The 20,440-nt window shown below is 40.3% G+C and overlaps 1 protein-coding gene across 1 annotated transcript in view; it reads left to right on the top strand.

The window, feature by feature from the left end:
• The window catches only part of LOXL2 (lysyl oxidase like 2), a 408,112-nt gene that overhangs the window by 84,066 nt on the left and 303,606 nt on the right, over positions 1–20,440 (top strand). The window contains exon 3 of the mRNA XM_069214120.1: positions 1,865–2,040. Within this exon, the coding sequence (XP_069070221.1) occupies positions 1,865–2,040 (176 nt within the window). The remainder of the gene's footprint in view (positions 1–1,864; positions 2,041–20,440) is intronic.

Genomic DNA, 20,440 nt, shown 5'->3' with positions numbered 1-20,440 from the left:
AATAACGTGTGCACAAAAGTGCATTAAAGAAAAATAGCTAGTTAGCAGCAAACTGCAACTCAGGTCTCTCTATAAAAGAAAAAAATGTTCAGATAAAAAAGGGACATGAAGGGGTAGAGGGAGCTTTGGAAGATTTGGAGGAGCAACTCAGTGCCACTGAGCAACAGGGAACAACAGAGAGCAGAGAGGAGAACATTAAGGGAAACCACTGTATAAGAGGCACGCACATTAGACAGAAAGAAAAACCAGTCAATCATGAGCAATGGGCTGACCCAGCACTCACTTGAAGTATTGGTGTTATGCACAATAGATCTTTTAACACGAGACAGTTAAAGCTATCTGTCTGCGAGACCTACACCCAGAGTTGAGAGAAAAGAGACTTCAGAACTTCGCACACCCTTCGTGAAAAGCCATTGAGTGTAATAAGAGAGCAAGAAGACAAGAGTCTTCTCTACACCACACGTACAAGGCATTGTCCAAAGCCACCATCTTGTCTGTTTCATTGCTGGTGGTGCACAACCTTCACTAATGTTATTTAAATCTTGCTAGCTTTGCTTAGTCAGTGTGTATACAGGTCACATTTGCTCAGATCAGACACCTTTTGGGCAGTATCTCGTTGCTCTGATTTGCTTCCCCTTTTAGCAAAATGCAGTGAACAGTGTATTTTACATAACAATACACAGAATCATTTTTTCAGCAAATTATTGGATTATCTTTTAAGTAGATATCATGATGTCAAAAGATGGTAGGATTCTACCCATTTTTCAGCAAATAATGTGCACAGGTAAATCTGTGAGCTCGTTTGACAGAGTTTTTTTCAATAAAAATGTCCATACTTTTTACAAGAGCATTTTCTGTTGTGGCATTGTAAATGCTGGAAATCTCTGTTTAGTTTTTTGCATTTGAGTGTGTGCAAAATGGCACATAGCCCTGACCTTTGTTGTCTCTTCTTCACTTTATGGGTGTTCCTCCAAATTATGGTGATCTGAGAAATAGTTACACTTAGCAAAGTTAATTCCAGCCCAAAAGTGAATTACTATTGTTTCATATACAACTGTCTATGGTTGTGGATTACTCTATTTTCAGAACACAGCTGGACTTCGATATTCGCCCTGAAGTGCTAAAAAATGTTAACAATCAAGCAGTAGTGCGTGGCAAAAACTTATTGAATTTCAGTCCAACTCAGGTCTCCTAAAGCATTTCCTTCTTAGCGGAAATAAAGTTTATTAAAATGTCAATGCATTTTTCGTTTTGTTTCCATAATATGCTACTAGAATTGCTTTACCTCTCTGGGAGATATATTAGATAGACTGCTGGATTGTTTGGGGGTGGTATTATGTTTCACTCTAACAGCAAACATCATGTGTTATACATTTTCAGTCCAGGGGTCTCTTGTCGATAGCTGTCCTTTGATCTCGATCTGCCTTTGTCTTAAAAAAACAAGACATTTTTCCCAAATCACACAAATGCACAAAACCAACTATGCATCATGCATTTCACAGTAAATGTTGATTTTTTTAGTGTTACTCTATATGCATGATAATACTTCCAAGGATCCTTGGCAAATTCGAAAAGCAGCAATTTCAGTAGGGGGTAAGGAAGTTAAAGAGCCACCCGCCTGAGTTCAAGCAGATGTAAATCATTTGTTCAGACCAAATACACATTGAATTCGACTGAATAAGTATGTTCTTGAATGACAGCATTTTGAACCTTGAGGGTTTTAAATCAATCTGCGTATAGGATGTGGAGAGGGGAGAATCCACTTTCTGTCACTGTTCATTTCCTCATCTTCATGCATTGGAAAGTGCTTACTTTGTAAAATTAGACCTTGCGCCTAGACATATCTTCCAATTTTCTTCCATAGGTCGTATCTGGCTTGATAACGTGAACTGTAATGGTAAGGAGTCAACGATAGCGGCCTGTACTTCCAATGGATGGGGGGTAACCGACTGCAAACACTCCGAGGACGTGGGACTAATCTGCAGTGAAAAGAGAATTCCTGGCTTCAAGTTTGACAACTCGTTGTTCAACCAAATTGAGGTAGATACAACTTTAAAGATACACACCAGTTCTTAATTTGTGATAAAAGGTGCAGAGGCACAAATGTTGTCTTACGAAACCAAAGCTGCTAAATACTGGGCTTGCCAATGGCAACTTTGCCTAATTTTGATTCCATCTCATCATGCTTTCCATTCATTTATTTCACTCTTCTAGGTTCTTTTTGATCCCTGCTTCTTCCTTTGTCACTGTTTTCTTGTGTGTCTGTCCCTCAGTTTATTTCCCTTCTCTACCTTTTTTGTTTCTCTTGCTCTTAGCCAATGTCGAATGACGCAAAATAGGTCTCGGCCACCAGAAATGCCAACTACCTGTGCAAATTAAGGCTTGGGAAATGTGCAATTTAAGTACCACTGGTGTTGTCAGCAAGAGAGTTAGTGTGCAAAAAAGGTAGACGTTAATATCCTGACCCAAAAAGTTCTTGACAGTTTAGTGAAAACTAAACCAAGAAATCAGGGGATTCAAGCCTGCACTCTGACTCTTACTATCCTGAAAACTGTGCATCATCTGCTTGATTTTAGAGAGTCGTTTTGGCATGTTTCATCATGACTGCCCCTCCGCTTTGATCCCTCTGATCTTTAGGTAATGTGTGCATAGGACCCTAGAATGCGATGGCAGAAAATGGCTGGCAGGTGCATATTTCCCAACTAAATGCGTATCTAACGGCTTTACACTTTGGGACCTTCAGCTCTTACTCACTTTGTTGAATGTGAACTTTTACATATTCCACTTTTTGAAGTTGAATATATAATTATGTGTTTGGCCAGCTAAAGTTAGAGGCTTGCAGAGGTTTTTTGAGGATCCCTTACCAATATACTTTGGCTAAAACATCAACTCCCAAAATATTGACAAAGTATACAGATGAAAATGTAGGTTTGTTATACTTAACTCCAGAAATAAGTAGCATGGCCAGGGATGGGCAGAATGTTTCATTCTGTTGGGAATTGGTGGAATTTGGTTACTGGTTCTGGCCAAATTCCACCAATAGCCACTTGGTTGAATTTTTCCACACAAGGTTCCAGGAATACAAGCTTGTGAGCGTGAGCGATATTTGGTGTCCCCTAGAGTGATTTTGTAATGTGGGTGGTCATGGGTGCTTATGGTCTGAGGGCTGCTTCTTGAGTAGATTTGCTGCAGCTCGAGTGGATTTTCTGCTCGAGTGGCAGCAAAATCAACTTGAACGGCTGTGCAATTCCTCACCGGATGGAACAGATCGCCCTGAGTTTTTAGTGGTGCTTGCACTACTGCCACTAAATTGCAGAGCAAGAAGCGTGACATGCTTATTTTCAGCTCGTTGGCGGACCTCCATGGAATCTCGCAGAGTTTTTATGTAACTCTGCGGAATTCCACAGAGTAAAACTCAGCGAGTTCTGTCCACCCCTAAACATGACAATATATCTGTCTACTATATCTATAGCTATATACATATATAAAATATATTTCAGTGAATATATGTATATAATTATATAATATATATTTCAGTGAATATATATATTTATGTATCTATTAGAGAAATGCACACTCCAGTGATGCGGATCAGTCAAAAAGATTTATTTACTTAATCCAGTAATCCATAACAGGATTCAGAACGAAAAACACTCTATGCGTTTTGGCATGCCAGACACCTCGATCACGGGTGAAGTACTATTTTTCCCTTATGTATTTAAACCCATCAAAAGTGAACAACAAAAAAGAAGGAATCCAGACTTAACTGGTTGAGATGTCTGTGTTAGCCATTTTAGCACATGGTTGGAAACATAGAACAGTATAACAGTATAACAGTATAACAAGTATAAGAATCTTAAGTGTTGCTTGCAGTTCACATGCAACAAATAATGTCAATAGCGTGTTTCAATGTCTGACAGCTTAAATACTTGTTAATGCTCCCAATCCAAACAGAGTTTTTGTAAATATCTCCATTATCCATGAATTTCTCTAAGAACTAATACTGCTGTCATTGCAAACAAGGAATCATAAATCCAAAATAAATCATAGAGCAATACAATCAATAATATTAACATGAATGCGGTAATGAATAACATAAGTGAGCAGTGGTTATCATCATTCCGCCTAAGTGGGCCCATAAAAGAACGGCAAATCGTAGACATTTTGATTAAAGTTACATCATTAGCAGTTAAGTAACAATTACGCCCTAGTGGGCATATAAGGAAAAAACAAAAATAGTACTCCACCTTAAATACTGTCATTATACAACAGGCTCAATCTCCTTTAATCCCCAACCCTGCAAGAAAAAAGCAAATGAAGAAAACAATCTAAGAAATAAGAAAATAACCAAAAGGAGAAGAAAAGAAAGAAAATACAGTTAAGACTATACCAATTACTGTATATAACAGATATCACACTAAGGAGCTAATCAAGGCTTCATTGATGTCCAGACTGACACAAGATTGCCCAGTTAGCACAGATTCATATACAATTCTTCATCTGTATTTACGCCATTGGAGAATTTAGAATTATGTTCCAAGAGTTACCTGGAATCCAGCTGCCTAAAAGCCCATATTCTATTCACTCCTCTTTTAATTGCTGGAACTCTGTTGATCTTAGAAAATCTTAACAGAGTACTGTCCCTGTTATGTAATGTATCAAAATGGCAAGGAACTGAATATTGATTGTCAGCATGTTTAATAGCCCTAGTGTGTTCCAATATCTATTTTTACACAGGATGGCTCTACTTCCTAAGTAGCTTATTTCACTCCACAGGGACAACTCAGTACACAACACTAAAGTCAGGTGTACAAGTGAATTCTTTTTTTTGGTTCCTGATAGAGGGGATAAGTATTTGGCAACATTGGGCTATTCTTGCAAGCTTTTCATTTTAAGCAAGTAAAGAAACCTTTAACATCTTTGCCTGTTGTCTTCAATGTCTTCCCAATATCAATCTTCCATAATCAATCTTTAAAGGTCGCTCCCTTTCTGAAAGGTACTCTGGGGTAATCATCTATAAATCCAACCAAACTGTTCTCCACAAATAGTGTAGGCTATTTTTTTAAATGTTCCTCAATTCCATTGCCTTGTCATTCCAAGTGGTAATGAATCTGCTTTAAACTGTAGACTGCAAGCCCATGATCATGATGTATTCATATATATACATATATATACACATATGTATATATACATATATGGAAATAAAATATTACTTTATGTTAAAGGAAATCTAGAAATTCACTTAAAAAACAAAGGTTAAAGTGAAGTTATAGTTTGGAATTGTAATAATATGTAACTTTACATAAAAACAAGCCTTAGAAATTTCTGAAAAAAACAAACGTGATGTTACAGTTAGATGAAATTGTCAGCCACAGCATAATGTTATGAACCAAAAGGCACAGAAATTCACCAGCTATAGTTAGCAGAGCTAAGTGCTTATGACCTTACATATTCCATCACTCATTGCATATTAAATGACAGCATTGATGCCATCACTGATGACATACCAATTGACATGATTGATGACATCACTGATGACATCATCAAACAACTACTATAATAATAATAATAATAATAACAACAATAATAATAATAATATAATTTATAACGCACAAGGCTACTTCATGTGGATCTTTCCAGCGCTTTGATGCGGACACAGTAGACGGGGGGAGCTACCCGCTTTGATGGAAAAAAATCACTCTAAGCCGAAAAACCAGGTCTTTAAATTCTTCCTGAATAGGAGTTTGGATGGGGCTTGCAGGTTTCCCACAGGCAGGGTATTCCAAGCTTTAGGAGCTAGGAGACCAAAAGAACTGCCTCCTGCTCTAGATCTTTTGAATTTTGGGACAATGCCTTTAGCTACAGCTAATCTCAAATATCTGGTGGACATATATGGTTTTACCATCAACTGAAAGAGGTGAGGACCCTGGGAGGAAAAAGCCTTAAAGAGATAACAGAGTGCTTTAAAAAGAACCATATGCCTTATTGGAAGCCAATGTAGTTTCCGCAGTGCGGGTCTCATAGAGGCGCACCTAGGTAGCTTCAACAGTGCTCGAGGCACCACGTTCAGGACCGATTTCTATTTAGATGGGCCTGGTTCAACCCCACATACAAGATGTTGAAATTATCCAGCCTGGATATCACCAGTGCCTGGATCACAGTTTACTGGCCTCCTTTGGTAAAAGATGGATAACTTTCCTCAGCGACTTCAGTCTCCCAAAACACTTCCCTGCGAGGGCAGTGATTTGAAAATGAAAAGCTAGTTTAGCATTTTAGCATCAAACTTGATGCCTAGGTTTTTAATCTTGGCCTTAGAAACGGGTAGAGGACCATGGCCATAGGGCCACCAAGCATTGGACCAGATGTCAGGGTGCTTGCCTCAGACCACTAGCTCTATCTTCCCTGCATTAAGTTTCAAACAGTTTAGGTCCTTCCATACGCTAGTTCTGATAGGCATTCATGGAGGGAGAAGGCCACAATGTCACTGTTCTGTGACACGATGATGCCAATTTGTGTGTCATCAGCATATGAGATAATAGAAAACCTGTGTCGTTCAATGACATCCCCAAAGGGTGGACGAGGGGTGGCCCCTCTGCTATAGTGGAGGAGCGTCACCCCACTACTAAAAGCAGAAAAATAAAGTGACAATAAAAGTGTTTTATTATCACTTTATTTTTCCGCTTAGTGAGGGCAGAGCGGGGCCTGCCACCCACATGTCACCAGAGTGGAGGAGTGATATGTGCACTTCTAAGTGCACTTGTCAGTTTGGCTGGCTGTCTGAAGCTGGCCAAACTGACATGCACACTTAGAACTCTCCACCCGACTGTGCTGCTCAATTGGGTGGAGACCAAGCGTGGGCTCCCACTCCCTACCTGAGCAGCATTTCTGCCCACTCAAACCAGTCCCACGGCTGGTAACAGCATGATAGAAGCTTCGGGATTGGGTGGGGAGGGGAGGAAGAAGACAGGAAGAATCGAGGCAGTGGGAGCGGTGGAACACCAAGTCGGCATGTACGTTTTAATTTTTATTTTTATTTTTTATTATTGGTTCCTCCCTCACCCCCCACTCCAGGGGCTGCCACCCCACCCCTTCCTCGCAGCAGCCACTACTGGGGAGGACATAAACATAAAGTGAAGAGCCCTGTGGGGCTCCCTTCTGCAGGATGCTCACCGTGAACTCAAAACGTTTCTGAGATACCTGAAAGGTGCATCTTGAAAGGAAAGAGGACAGCCAGTGCAACACACTGCCACCAATTCCACAATTCCAAAGCCTCTTCAGCAGACTATTGTGTGACACTGTATCGAAGGCGGCACTAAGGTCCATCATCAACATGGCCGCTGTGTCCTCCTCATCCATAATTCGACAAGCTGATTCAGAAGCCAGCAACAAGGTAGATTCAGTGCAATGTGAGGGGCGGAAACTGGATTGGGTCTCGTGCCGTCAATTATTATCCCCCAGATAGCTGGAGAACTGCTTTTTTACGTGTTTCTCAGTACTTTTTGAGAATTGGAGTAACAGTGATTTGGATCAGTGATTTTCCTATTTGGAGGGGTTGAGTAGTGTTTTTTTCATAAACGGTATCACCATAGCATGCTTCTATTGCTGGGGAACACATCTGGAGGCCAGGGATGGATAAATGAGTTCACATAGGGCCAGCTGGATGCTTTCACAACCCAGCTTCAAGATGGTAGGATAATTTAGGTCAGATGGGGACCCCAATTTGACAGTGGAGAAGAGGTACGCAAGTTCCTGAATTTGGATAAGGCAGAAGTGATGAAGCTTTATACCACCGACTATTGGGTTTAACCATGTCTCCAGTTGTGGATGGTTTCTAGTTTATGATGAAAAAGAAACACAAATATTTATCACCTTTTCAGAAAAGAAGGAGGCTAGGGCATCACAACTCTCAACCAAAGGACTTGAGAAAGGTTCAACAGTTGTTAATGAAGTAAGGGATTTGATGACCTGCTCGAGAGGAGCTATTGGATGCAAAATTGTCCTCAGAATAATACTCTTGGTGTGACTGATTAATGTGAATACAATAGGTTTTCATGGCTATCTTATAGTTGTCTCTACTGCATTGATCATAGGATTTACACCAGAGATGTTCAAGCTTCTTGTGTTGCTTTTTAAGAACTAAGGGTTCAGCAGAAAACCATGCTTCTGATGGTTTACTTCTGTGGATGACTAGTCTTGTGATGGCAGCAATCTAGTCTAGTGCACCCCTGAGCCAATCATCAATTTGACCGCTGGCTTGGTTGACACAGCTATTAAAGGCAGGTCTCACAAAATCTAAAAACATCATAAAAATGTTACTAGACCTTCAGGTAGAGAAACTTGAATAATCTACTTGACCTAACTTTAATGAACTTAACACATAAACACGCCTCAAATTGTGTGATCCTAGGCAAATAACTTATTTTACAGTCACCTTTTTCTGCATTCCCACATATGAATGCACCTTCGAATATGTGAGATCAGCATTTCTGCTGTGCAAATCAAACCTTTTGTTTGATGAAATAGACTAAAACTTTGCTCCATATCTAATAAGAGTATAGGCCACATTAAGAGTACCCATAATCCATGACTTGTCTCTTTGTTTACTAATAGCATTACCATCAGGGCAGGAGGGTTTCTCAGTTCATGTTTAAACACGCACTTTTAAAAACTATGGCCCTCATTTCAACCTTCGCCCGCCAAGTTGAAACCGCCGGGCGGCGCCAATGCGGCCGCACACCCGCAGGGCCTATTTGGAGATCCCCGCTGGGGTGGCGGGCAGAAACCTGGTTTAAGACCTGGCGGAAAAGCCCCCTAAGACAATCAGAAGGCTCTGTTTTTTTAAACTGGGTTTGAGGTACTCTTGCGAGAGTTTCTCAAACCCAACCGACCAGGTATACAAATATTTTTTACGTTTAATAGCTCCAAAACTACTGAATTGATTAACATCAAATCACTCTTTCTGGACCAAGATTTAGCTTCCTGACAAATTTGGTGTAATTCCATTCAATATTTTTTGTGATATTGCTATAAATTAAATATGTATGTATAGATATATATCTATCGCTCAATCTATCTGTCTATCTATCTATCTATATACTTTTTTTGCCATCACTATATTTTGGTTCTCAATCTTTAAGATATTTAGGCCACAATATTTTGGTAGCGCAATTTTTCTGTCATCAATATTTTGAAATACAACCTTTTCAAGATGTCTCCCCTCAAAGTTTTTAATGACCAAATAAATGTGCTGTGATTAGTTGCAATGCATGGTTTGCCAGTATGCATGTCCCGTCATACTGAGAGCCCTGATGTAGTCAGAGCCTGCTTTTCCCAGATAGCTTTAACCTTCAGACCTTAGTGTAATCATGAGTTGGAATGTTGCATGGATTTTTAGAACCCAAGTCAAACTATATAAGGTGTTAGAATCTGAGTTTCTGGTTGGCAGAGGTATGCCCCCTGCCAAAGCAGGAACCACAATCCTATTCAGGGTAAGTCAGATGCACACCATAAATTAACATGTTTTTGTCCCCTGGTAGCTTGGCACAGGGCAGGCAGGCATAACTTAAGAGGCAATGTGTAAAGTATTTGTGCAACACTTAAAACAGTAAAACAGTGAAAACACACACAAATATACTCCACACTTAATTTGATGAACAAAGCAAGACCAAAAAGGCAAAAAATCCAATAAGTAGAGGTAGAGATATGAATTTTTAAACATTAAAAACAATATAGTGCTTAAAAGCGTAAAGCCCCAACCAGGTCTATCTGGTCGGTCTAGACCGGGTGAAATCTGAACAGTAAGGCTGACTGTGATGGAGTGCGAGTTGAACACAAGGACCAACCCTGTCCTGCTGAAAAAGTACCTTGTTGCACCTTTGACGGGGCCTAAAGCATTTAGAAGAGAAGGCGATGCATTTGTGTCGACCCCACTGGATGTAGGCGATGCGTCGGTTCGTCACGCAATCTGTGGTGCATCATCAGCAGTTTCTTAGCAAGGTAGGCGATGCATCGCCAAGATGCACAGCTGGTGATGCAATGACTTTGTCCTCAGCTACAGCGGTGATGCATCAGCGCCGAGGGGAGCTGCGTGGGTTCCAACCACGCATCAATGGTGATGCATGGATTTTGCAGTTGCAGCACTTTATACCCACTTCAAGGGCCCAGGGAAGGATTGGCACCTATTGGCAGGGCAAAACGTTCAGAAATCAAAGTCCAGATGCTGTTGCAGGATGAAGTGAAGACGTTGATGTCCCTGAGACTTCAGAACAGGAGGCAAGCCAGCAAGCCCTTGGAGTCACTTTGGTTCTGAGGATGTATAGATGCAGGCCCAGTGCTTCTCACTCTGAGGCAAAGAGGGCAGCAGTGTGGGCACAGCAGAGCAGGAGTCCAGCATAGTCCAGCTGAGTCCACCATAGTGACAGTCCCTTCAACAGCACAGCAGTCCTGCTTCCTGGCAGAACGTCATCATGTCCAGAAGGGTACTGATTTGGTGATGTCAGAAATCCAGTTCCTGTGTGCCTTTGAAGTGGGGAAGACTTCAAAGAGAGGCCTTTGAATTGCACAGAGTCTCTGGCCTTCCTCCAGATTCACTACAAGGGGTTATGCAGCCCCCTGTGTGGGATCAGCCCATATGGGCACAAGTGTCAGTTCCTCCATCTTGCCCAGAATGGGACATCGGGATGTTGATGGACCATCAGTCATGCCTAAGCTCCCTTTGTGTGTGGCTGTCTGGAGGGAATGCTCAAGAGCCCAGCTGTAACCCACCCAGACGTGTATTCAGAGACAAGCAGAAGGGACTAGATGATTAAAAGTAAGAAAATTCCAACTTTCTAAAAGTGTCATTTTCAGAATTAAAATTTAACATCCAACTTTACCATCAGTTGTGATTTTAAATTGTGATTCCAGAGACACCAAACTTTGGGGGTCCCATCTCTTCCCAATTGTAAATTACACTTATAAAATGTAATAAGGAGATGCCAATGTTCACCTATGGGAGAGATACGCCTTGCAATAGTGAAAAACAAATTAAGAGGTTTTTTTTTACTACCTCGACATGTAAAACTTAAAAATACATGTCCAACTTTTTAAATACACTGGCCCGTGCCCTTGGGGCAGTCCAGGACCTTACTTAGGGATGACTTATATGTACTAAAAGGGAGGTTTGGGCCTGGCAAGAGTGTTAACTTGCCAGGCCGGCATAGCAGTTTAAAACTGCACACAGTCTCTTCAATGGCAGGCCTGAGTCATGTTTAAGGGGCTTCTAATGTGGGTGGCACAATCAGTGCTGCAAGCCCTCTGGCAGCAATTAATTTACAGGCCCTGGGCACAGTTAGGGCACTTTACTAGGGACTAATAAGTAAATTAAATATGCCAATTGTGGATAAGCCAATGTTACCATGTTTAAAACAGAGAGCACGAGCACTTTAGCACTGGTTAGCAGTGTTAAAGTGCCCAGAGTCCTGAAACCAGCAAAAACGAGGTCAGCAAAACAGAATATCAGAGGGCAAAAAGTTAGGCGAAACCATACCAAGGATGCCAGGTCTAACATAAGGTGTTCTGGAGTGCTCTATGTGCACTGTAAAATTATTATTTTTTCTCCTTTCAAAGACATTTGATGCCACCTGTGTATTACACCCTATGACTGGTGCCCTCCTTTGGAATTGTTGGCCCAACTCATAACCCTGCCATGTTTCCAAGGAACCCATATGTGCCTCTAAGAGCTGTATGTATAATCATAGTCCTCACATATAACATTATAGAATCATACTAGTAATGAAAGGTGACTATACAGCAATTGTGCATTTAACAAGGTGTAATAACCAACTACTGGCAAACAGTCAAATATTGTGTGTAATGATCAGTGTCCACAATACTTGGTGTGTGAAAAAGATCTCTAATGTACTAGTAAAAAATATATTAACTGAATTAAGCAACAATGTTCCAGGCTCCAAACTGGCATAAAGGGCTTTGGTCTAAATTTGGGCTGTGTGCTTCTATCAATCCTGTGTAGTCTTCATGCAATTTCTGTTGCTATCTTGCCTCTGATGACCATTACAGGATAGGTTTATTTAAATTTTTTGTTGGTGTTATGACTTGTACATTTAAAGCAATATTGACAGAATTTGTAGACTTCCTGGTTGATGACAAGACACTACATCATTTTGCTAATGCAATTTCTCCTCCTGGTCAGGATTCGAAAACACTTCCCAAAAGGTCAAAGGGATCTTTGGACCCAGTGAGGAGTATGGTTAACCATATACAATTATTCCAATCTCAATCAATACAACAACAAATTTAAACACCATGACCAATGTGGCCACAGAAGCAAAACTTCAACCTGTGAAAGGTTTCAAAGCTTTATTATAACCACAGAGCCAATGTAACAAAAATTGTGTGCAGAATCAAGTTATAAAGAGAAAGAAAAACCATAGGCTGACCAAATCTACAAAATAAATTTAATCTATTTAGTATCAAAGCCAAAAAGAATTACACATACTAGCAATGAAATAATTTGTGCAACAGAAATACATTTCAAATCATTTGATGATGGCATTAGTCAAGTTAAATTCAAGGATCAGTATATCAAATTCGGTGGGCAAAATTTCAGGGACAACCTACTACCATTACAAATTAGGACAAGCATGTTTGGGGACGGGCTAACACATGTGGGCAAAATGCAAAAAGAAAGAAGGACAAAACAAATTTGGAAAAACCCTCTATTGTGGGCTAAGTTAGACTAACTAAAAAAAAAAACAGCAGGTGTCAACAAGCTAGATCTAATTGAAAAGTAACAAGGCAAGGGGACAATTGGCATTGCATCTGAATATACCTCTCCTGCGATCAGCATACAATTTAGGTTCATCAGCAAAGCAGTAGATCATCAGCAAAGAAGAACCATCAGGGAGAAAGTGCAGAACATGGGGACAAGTTAACAGTTCAAGATTCAAAGGGTCTCTGCTCTACACTTAGGAGTCCGTTCCCTACTTGAAATTACTCTAAGCAGTTTGATTGGTCTAGTTGATGAGTCCATATAGCATAAAAAGAACAATTTCCAATGAAAATTGAGACACACATTAAATTTGCAACAACGAAGAAGATTCATGGGTCTGGATGAAGTCATCGCTCTTTCTCTGTGACACTGACAATGACTGGCAACTCTGTACATCACTTGATACATTCCAGCATCTTCCCATGGCATACAATAGTTCTCATGAGAGAATTTAATAAAATAATGGTGTCTGTCTTTGTTCCCAATCTCCAGCTCTCGATGTACCACATTCACGGCCAATGGGGGAAAAACGTGCACATAATACAACAGGACTCTTTACTATTCATGTGAAACAACCTAATGAGAACATTCATGTTAGAGGGAAAGTAGATGAATCAACATTTCATGTTACAACAATATAAAACTTTCAGGCCTAGTGATGCTAACAAAACAAATTCTATGCATAAATATTGTCATTAATAAAACACACATAATATACAAACTTATGAATCCATCATTAATAATATAAAATAAAATATGCAAAAGCATTTTTCAATATTAATTGCAATCTTTTTTAAAGCATTATATTAGATATGACAGAGATGTGAATTAAATGTTCCTGCACACCCGTAACTTTATACTACCAAGTCAAATAAATCATTATAAATCATATTAATTTCTACTAATAATAATCCATTCTAATTATTAAAATATTTCCACATTGTTAAATCATGTTAGCGCCTTGTCAGTTCCAGTGGGCACAGCGCCTGCCATGGTAAAAGCAATATCCGCCACAAATTAAAACATGAACACTTTTAAAATACATGTTAATTCAGCTGTTTATGTTGGGATTTTAGAAATGAATATAGAAGTTGTCCAGTGCTTGCTTCTGTGCCACTAAAGCATTATCAAAACTTTTGATCCAACAGTGCTCATTCAGTGTATCTACATTGTTACCACACAGCAATACTGTCCTAAATTGACATAGTAGGGTTGGTCTCATTCTCTAGAGCAGTGGTTCGCAACCTTTTGACTTCTGTGAACCCCCACTTCATCAGTATTGGAGCCCGGGGACCCCCACTGAACGTTTATTGGAATCTGGGGACCCCCGCACTGAGTCATTACTGAAAGTTGGGGACCTAATCTGTTAATATTATTTAATTTTCTAAGTAGTCGCGGACCCCATGGGGAGACTTCGCGGACCCCCAGGCGTCCCCGGACCACAGGTTGGGAACCACTGCTCTAGAGTATGACATTGCTCTTCCCCCCTAAGTTGCCAACCTTGTTTGATTGTTTATTCTTCCTTTGGTAGTTAGCTAAAATCCGAAGTTATTTGATTTGGAAATCCTTGCTGCGTACATTTTTTAAACAGTGGATTGCTCTTCAATTGTGCCTTATTCTTCTTTCATCACAGTCTCTAGGTTGTGGTTTGGGTTTTTTAAATTAAGAATTTGTTGATGGAAAATTGTCGTGATGTATTTGCTTTCAGTATATATAACCTCTCTAGGATGCATAACAGTATGGTACAAACCTGTGCACCATTTATTTTAGTAATCCAATCCCAACCTTTTCTGTTTTCCTTTTGCACATTAGGGCGAACACTAGGCCTATACATTCCTCTTCAATTCACCCTGCTTCTAAAAGCAAGTTTCCACATCATTCAGTGTTCAAGTGTAGTATAATAGCATAACTTTTGATCACCTTAACAGACGTTTTAAATACAACCACTCTTAAGTTATTTTCTTTGTTGTTCTATGCACCTACATCGTACCAGAAGATCTATACCCCTCGATACGAAGAGATACAAGTAAAAGGGTTGGTGGAGAGGTGGGGTTTGGAAATTTCTTATTCCATTTGTTGAAGAAAAGGGCAGAACTGACCTGTGGATCTTTGGAAGAGCTATCAGTCATTCCACTGTGTCCAAACCCGGTGAACTTCAGATTAAGAGTGCTGCTCATTGACCAAGCGTCTCTCTGTCTCAGTGCAATGCAAGTGAGCAGTCACTGAAATACTTGGGCATATCTGACCTGTGCACCATTGCTGAAAGCACAATGGGTGCTGCAGATAAGGACTGAGCTCCTTCGGCAGAGCTGCTCTTTTGGGCCCAAGTGCCACACTAGCCAGATTATGTAGTGTCACATGATATCAGCACTCTTCAAACGTTCACGTGGTGTGAAGCCGATTTCATATGCTAATCACAAGTTGAGCATGAAAGCCAGCACAGAGTGGGTTTCCAACTCCTCTATGGAGAATCTGTACCCTGTACCCCAGTATGCCTTTAGCAGCCTCCCTTATGAGACACGGGAGGCACCATCAGAATCCTTTGTGTATTTTGGAGCTGGTAAGAGAAGCTGCTCAGGCCCTGATAGTCTCAAAGTCTCCCTTTCCATGCCCTCTTCCTTTCCCTTCCATCACCATTCTGACAGTGACACCCTCCCTGCAACACTCTCCTCTCCTGCAAAGTTCCTTTTAAATCCTATGTAGCTTTGACTGACCAGATGTGCTTAAAAATGCACTGTTTGTCTCAACATTTCCTAGAAATCATTTAGGGAAGAAACCACAAACATCTCTATAAAATAATCTTTTATTCTATTCCTATTTAAAGCAATGGCAGTCGTCCAGTGAGCTAAATGGTCCCTTTGCAATTATGTTCTGTGTGTGTGGGGGTGGGTGGGGGCTAACCTTTGATCCTATACCATTTTGATAAATGTTACTTCCAAGTGTGCTTTAAAATGCTCCATTTGTTTCTCACTGCCAAGGCCATTGATATCGTAAGGGCACTGCAAAATGATCCCTAATGGCACCATCAGAAATCGTTACAAACTGTCAAGTGATTACAACGAAAAGACCTGGTTGGTGATGAAAAGGGAGCAACCGAACAGTAACATTTCATTTTGTCTGGAATTCCAAAAGTCCTTGTGTCAGAGCCACTAATGCCCCACCTAAAAATCCCATTCTAGGGTGAGGGGTGCAAAAGGGGTTCAGAGAACCCAATTTCTACACTACAGATTTGATTTTTAAGTCCTTCCACCTTTTGAGTAATGATGGTGGCCTAATGAGCTTCAAGCTGCTACCAAAACTTTGTAAATTGTGGGAATAGCTGGATGAGCCAGAAGTAAAGCTAGTTCTAATCCATGTTCTGCTTAACCATTAGCACTGCCCCAGGTGCCAGGATGCTCTAAAATACACCATTTGCCACCACTATATATTTTTTTTAAATCGTGGGGAAATAATTTATTTTCAGTCCAAGCTTGCCTCTCAGTTCAATTTAGGTCCAAGCTGGCCTCTCCTTGTTCTCAGACTATATTATGTCACAGGTCTGCAATACCTGCCTTTGCTTTGTGCAATAAAATTCACATGCATATTATAGGAAATTGGGTTATTAGTTCACGGAGGTAAGTACTCACCTATGTAATTATCACAATCCTTGTCAGGTAGAACCACTAAAGTCACTAAACTAAATTGAGCTCAGTCCTCTGGTTGCCATGGCACAGGTCACACAGGCTTAATCTAGGGCAATGTGTGAAGTATGTAAGCAGCTCCAAATAGTAATAAAGTGTACATGCAAAACAATAAAAACATCAAAGCGGTTTAGAAAAATAGAGTACAATTTAATAAACAAAATGACACCAACATAACAAATATCCAATAAGGGGATCCAGAGTTATGTTTTGTTATTATTTAAGTAGGACTAGCACCAAGCAGCGCAAAGTACCAGTGATAGTTAATGGTCGTAGTAGCCAGGGGCCTAGGTGCAATTTGATGCTGACTGTGATGGACAGTTGGTCGGATACACCAATCAGGTTCATCCTTGTCTAAGCTTTTAAATTCTGACTTCAATCCTTTTGGTCTCAATCCACCACAGAAGTACATATCTAAAGCCCCCCAGACCTCAAAGGAGGCATTTAGAGACTCACAGGGTGGCAGGCAGAGGTCAACAGGAGGGTCCAGTCCAGGTCTAGTTGCCACTGGTCAGCTTTGCTGTTGCAAGAAAAGGCGTCTTGTAGTTTGTTATGTCCCTGTAGGTTTAACAGGTCAGCCTTATGGCCTTTGGAGTCCACTTCTTTGACCTGATTACAGGAGAGAGAGCAGGTCAAGTCCTCCAGAGCTCTTCTTAGGTTGCAGACAACAAGTTCAATCCTCTTCTGATCTTCCTGAGGTTCAGGCATGTTCTGAAGTGGGTGCCTGCTGCAAGCCACACTTATGCCTGGCACAAACAAGTGGGTGGGAGTGACTCCTGGGTGTGCCCTAACCAATGGGGTAAAGGTTCCCTATGTTAACCCTACAGGCTATGGGCATTTTCAAGATTGCTAAGATTTTGGCCACACTAAACTTGGGATATGAGGGCTTGGTGTGTAAGTGAGAGTGAACTATGGTACCCAACCTTAGTATATTCCATCATCTAACACTAAAATCCAGTTTTAGGCAGTCCCAGTACCACACAAAACTCAGAAACAGAAGTATGGTTGGACAAAGCTGAGCTTTTAGCAACAGACAGTGGAAACAAGCACATTGTTTAGCCATTCTATAACCCTTCTTTGAATTGCACCTCGAATGAAAACAAAAACCCAGAAGAGCTGACACTGCAGAGGATCTGGCTCTGATGTCAAAAAGAGACCCACTGTGATGGAACCCGGTCTGGCTGGAGAGGGGACAATAGAAGGGTGCAGGTCTCAATATAGGCACATTGCCTTGTGAATGGGTAGGCCTCCTTGAAGTTAATCATGTCCTTGGGCCAAACCCAGGTACCATTCTGTCAAGGGCACAATAACACCTCTCCATACAAAAGGCCTTTTGTCCCTGTCCTAGAACACAGGTACACACCTACTTTTCAACCACTGAAATGCCAATTATTAGCTGGCAGAAGTGGAAAAGTAAAATGAACATTCATTACTTCCAAGTATTTTAGGCAGGGCAAAGGTGACTTTCTAACAGTGGTGGCTTTAGAGCGCTGTGACCAGTGTAGCTGCACCTGGCGCTGACCTCGGAAATGCTGTGTTTAAAAATAACGTATGGGTTTTAAAGCAATGCTGCAGAGTCCCTTGTGTGTCCAGCAGTTTTCAGGCAATAATATAAATGTTATTTTACTCTGGTGATTAATGTTTCTGCTGGACATAGATTGGAGTTTTGTCTAGTGGCAGTTTTGACTCAACCTAAAGTAGTGCCTCAGGTTAAATTACCTGCTGAAACAAATGTGTACCATGCAGATAACAGAACTGAGCAAACAATAAGTACTGGTATTTTAAAAAGTGTATGTCAGATAGGGGCTATGGAGATATGAGGGAGATGGAGGGTTGCATTGGGGGAATATGTGGCAAAAGAGATGATGGAAGGGAGCACTGAAAAGATTGTCACACCATCCAACACTAGTGCTAAAGCCTGCCATGCTTTTAGAAAGCCATTTTTACAAATTACTTACTACAAATCTTACTTCACTAGATATTTTAAACAGTACAAAAATGAAAATTGGATGCATTTTCTAGGCAGAGTTAACATTTATTAAATTTATGGCACAGCCAGTCTTTCTACAGTGAAAGTACCTTTGATGGCATTTTCACTACAAGGTCATCCTTAATATTAAACCTTTAGATGTCCTGATTTTAAATTCCATGCACCCTTACCTATAAAAAATAAAGGATTCTTAGGAGTGACTTATAAATATTTAAATGGGCAGTTTAGGCCTGTCAAGTGAATGCTGCAGCCTGCTGGTGAAATTTAACTTATAGACATTGGGTACACTTTGGGCACCATATACTAGGAACTTTGATGAAAGTTAAATAGGCCAGTTAGGGGTATGCCAAATTCCTCATTTTGAAGGGAGGAGCACAATCACTTTACTACTGCCTAGCAGAGGTAAAGTCCACCGAGTTCTATTGCTAGCAAAAATAGGGTTTGGCAAAACAAAATCTGGGTTGATTCTGCAGAAAGGGCAAATTACAACACACATTTGTTATACTATCTGATCAACACATCTCACAAAAGGGTCATAACACAACAATCGATACTCTGGCATCTTTCCTCATCATTATTATTTTGAAGTTTTATACCGTGGCAATCTATTGCACACAAGAGAGGATGACTGGTAAAACTTACTGCTTCTTGGTTGTTTTCAAGCAAAACAGACTGTACTGCATATCCTGAGTATTAAAGTATTGGGATTAGTTAAGCCATCTGTTGAAGAGCGATCTCCGGTGCCATCCATTTGACTCTATAATTATGACTGTTTTGCTATAGCACTTCATAGGACACTACTGCTTTTTCTAATTGTCTAGATAGCAGGTTCTCCTGTTGAGTTGGCCATGTCTACTTCTGTCACCAGACCTCTAGCAGACACATACCCTCAAACAAGTTCCAAAACATCAATGTACCTGTTTTTTTCCCAGCTAATACCAGGCATTTACTCATTTCTCGCAAATGGGGAGTTCCCAAGTGAACTAGAAACTTCTTATGTTATGCTTAAGAAGCTAAGACATGATGAACCTGACATCTCTTAAAGTTGGAAAAGCCTTTGGACCTGCACATGTTAGGACTTGAGTAAAGTGAACACTTGGTTGCTACAGAACCACCCAAACGCCTTAAAAACAGAGATCATCACACTTTGAGAGGGACAAAAACATGACCTCTCCACTGCCTGTCCTAAAGAAATCAGACCACCCTCAAACATGCCTGTACAAGTAAAGAACCTAGATGTGATTGTTGAATCCAAACTCTTTGTCCAACCATGGATCAAGTCAATGACTAAAAATAGATTCTTCACTGTGAAAGTCCTACGTTGCAGTTTCCCTCACTTGGGAGACTCTAACAGCATCTGGAGCTCTTGTGTTGTCATGCTTCAAAAACTGGAAAATGTTTTTGAGTGCACCACATTAAAATGAATGATTTTTATTTGAATAGTCTGTGTTTTCCTAACAATTACTCCGCTCAAATACATTCTTCACAATTTTTATTCTATTTTACGTGCATTTACATTTGTAATTTCCAAAACAGTTCATGTTTATTAGCCTTAAATAGGTGACCCGCTGTTTCGTAATAATCACTTTTCAAGGCAAAGCATATATCAATTGCAAAATTATGTGCTTTAACCAGTGAACTGTCAAATTCATATGCCCCGTGCTGAAATTCACTCAATTTACTGTAAAGAATCCTGGATATTGTATCCATTCTAGCATTTGCATTAAAAAAAAAAGGACTTTTAGTATTCAGTAATATCATCTCTATTATGTTCATACATTACAACAGGATTGATAATCCATGATCGTCATTAAAAGAAAGACACCAAACTCAAGATTCTCAAAATGACATCTTAAATAGTTCCTCTTTATGAGGGGGTTCCTCCCAAACACTCATGAAGTTAACTGGCCCAGAAGTAAAGCTTTGATATTTCGATAGTTTCTACAATGATGTAGCATCTATTATGAGTGTCTCACATTTTCAGTCTTTGTAAAAGTGTCA

This window comes from Pleurodeles waltl, chromosome 11, assembly GCF_031143425.1.
Source record: "Pleurodeles waltl isolate 20211129_DDA chromosome 11, aPleWal1.hap1.20221129, whole genome shotgun sequence".
Classification (NCBI taxonomy): domain Eukaryota; kingdom Metazoa; phylum Chordata; class Amphibia; order Caudata; family Salamandridae; genus Pleurodeles; species Pleurodeles waltl.
The sequence above is the reverse complement of the archived record's forward strand: the minus strand, read 5'-3'. Positions and strand labels throughout refer to the sequence as shown.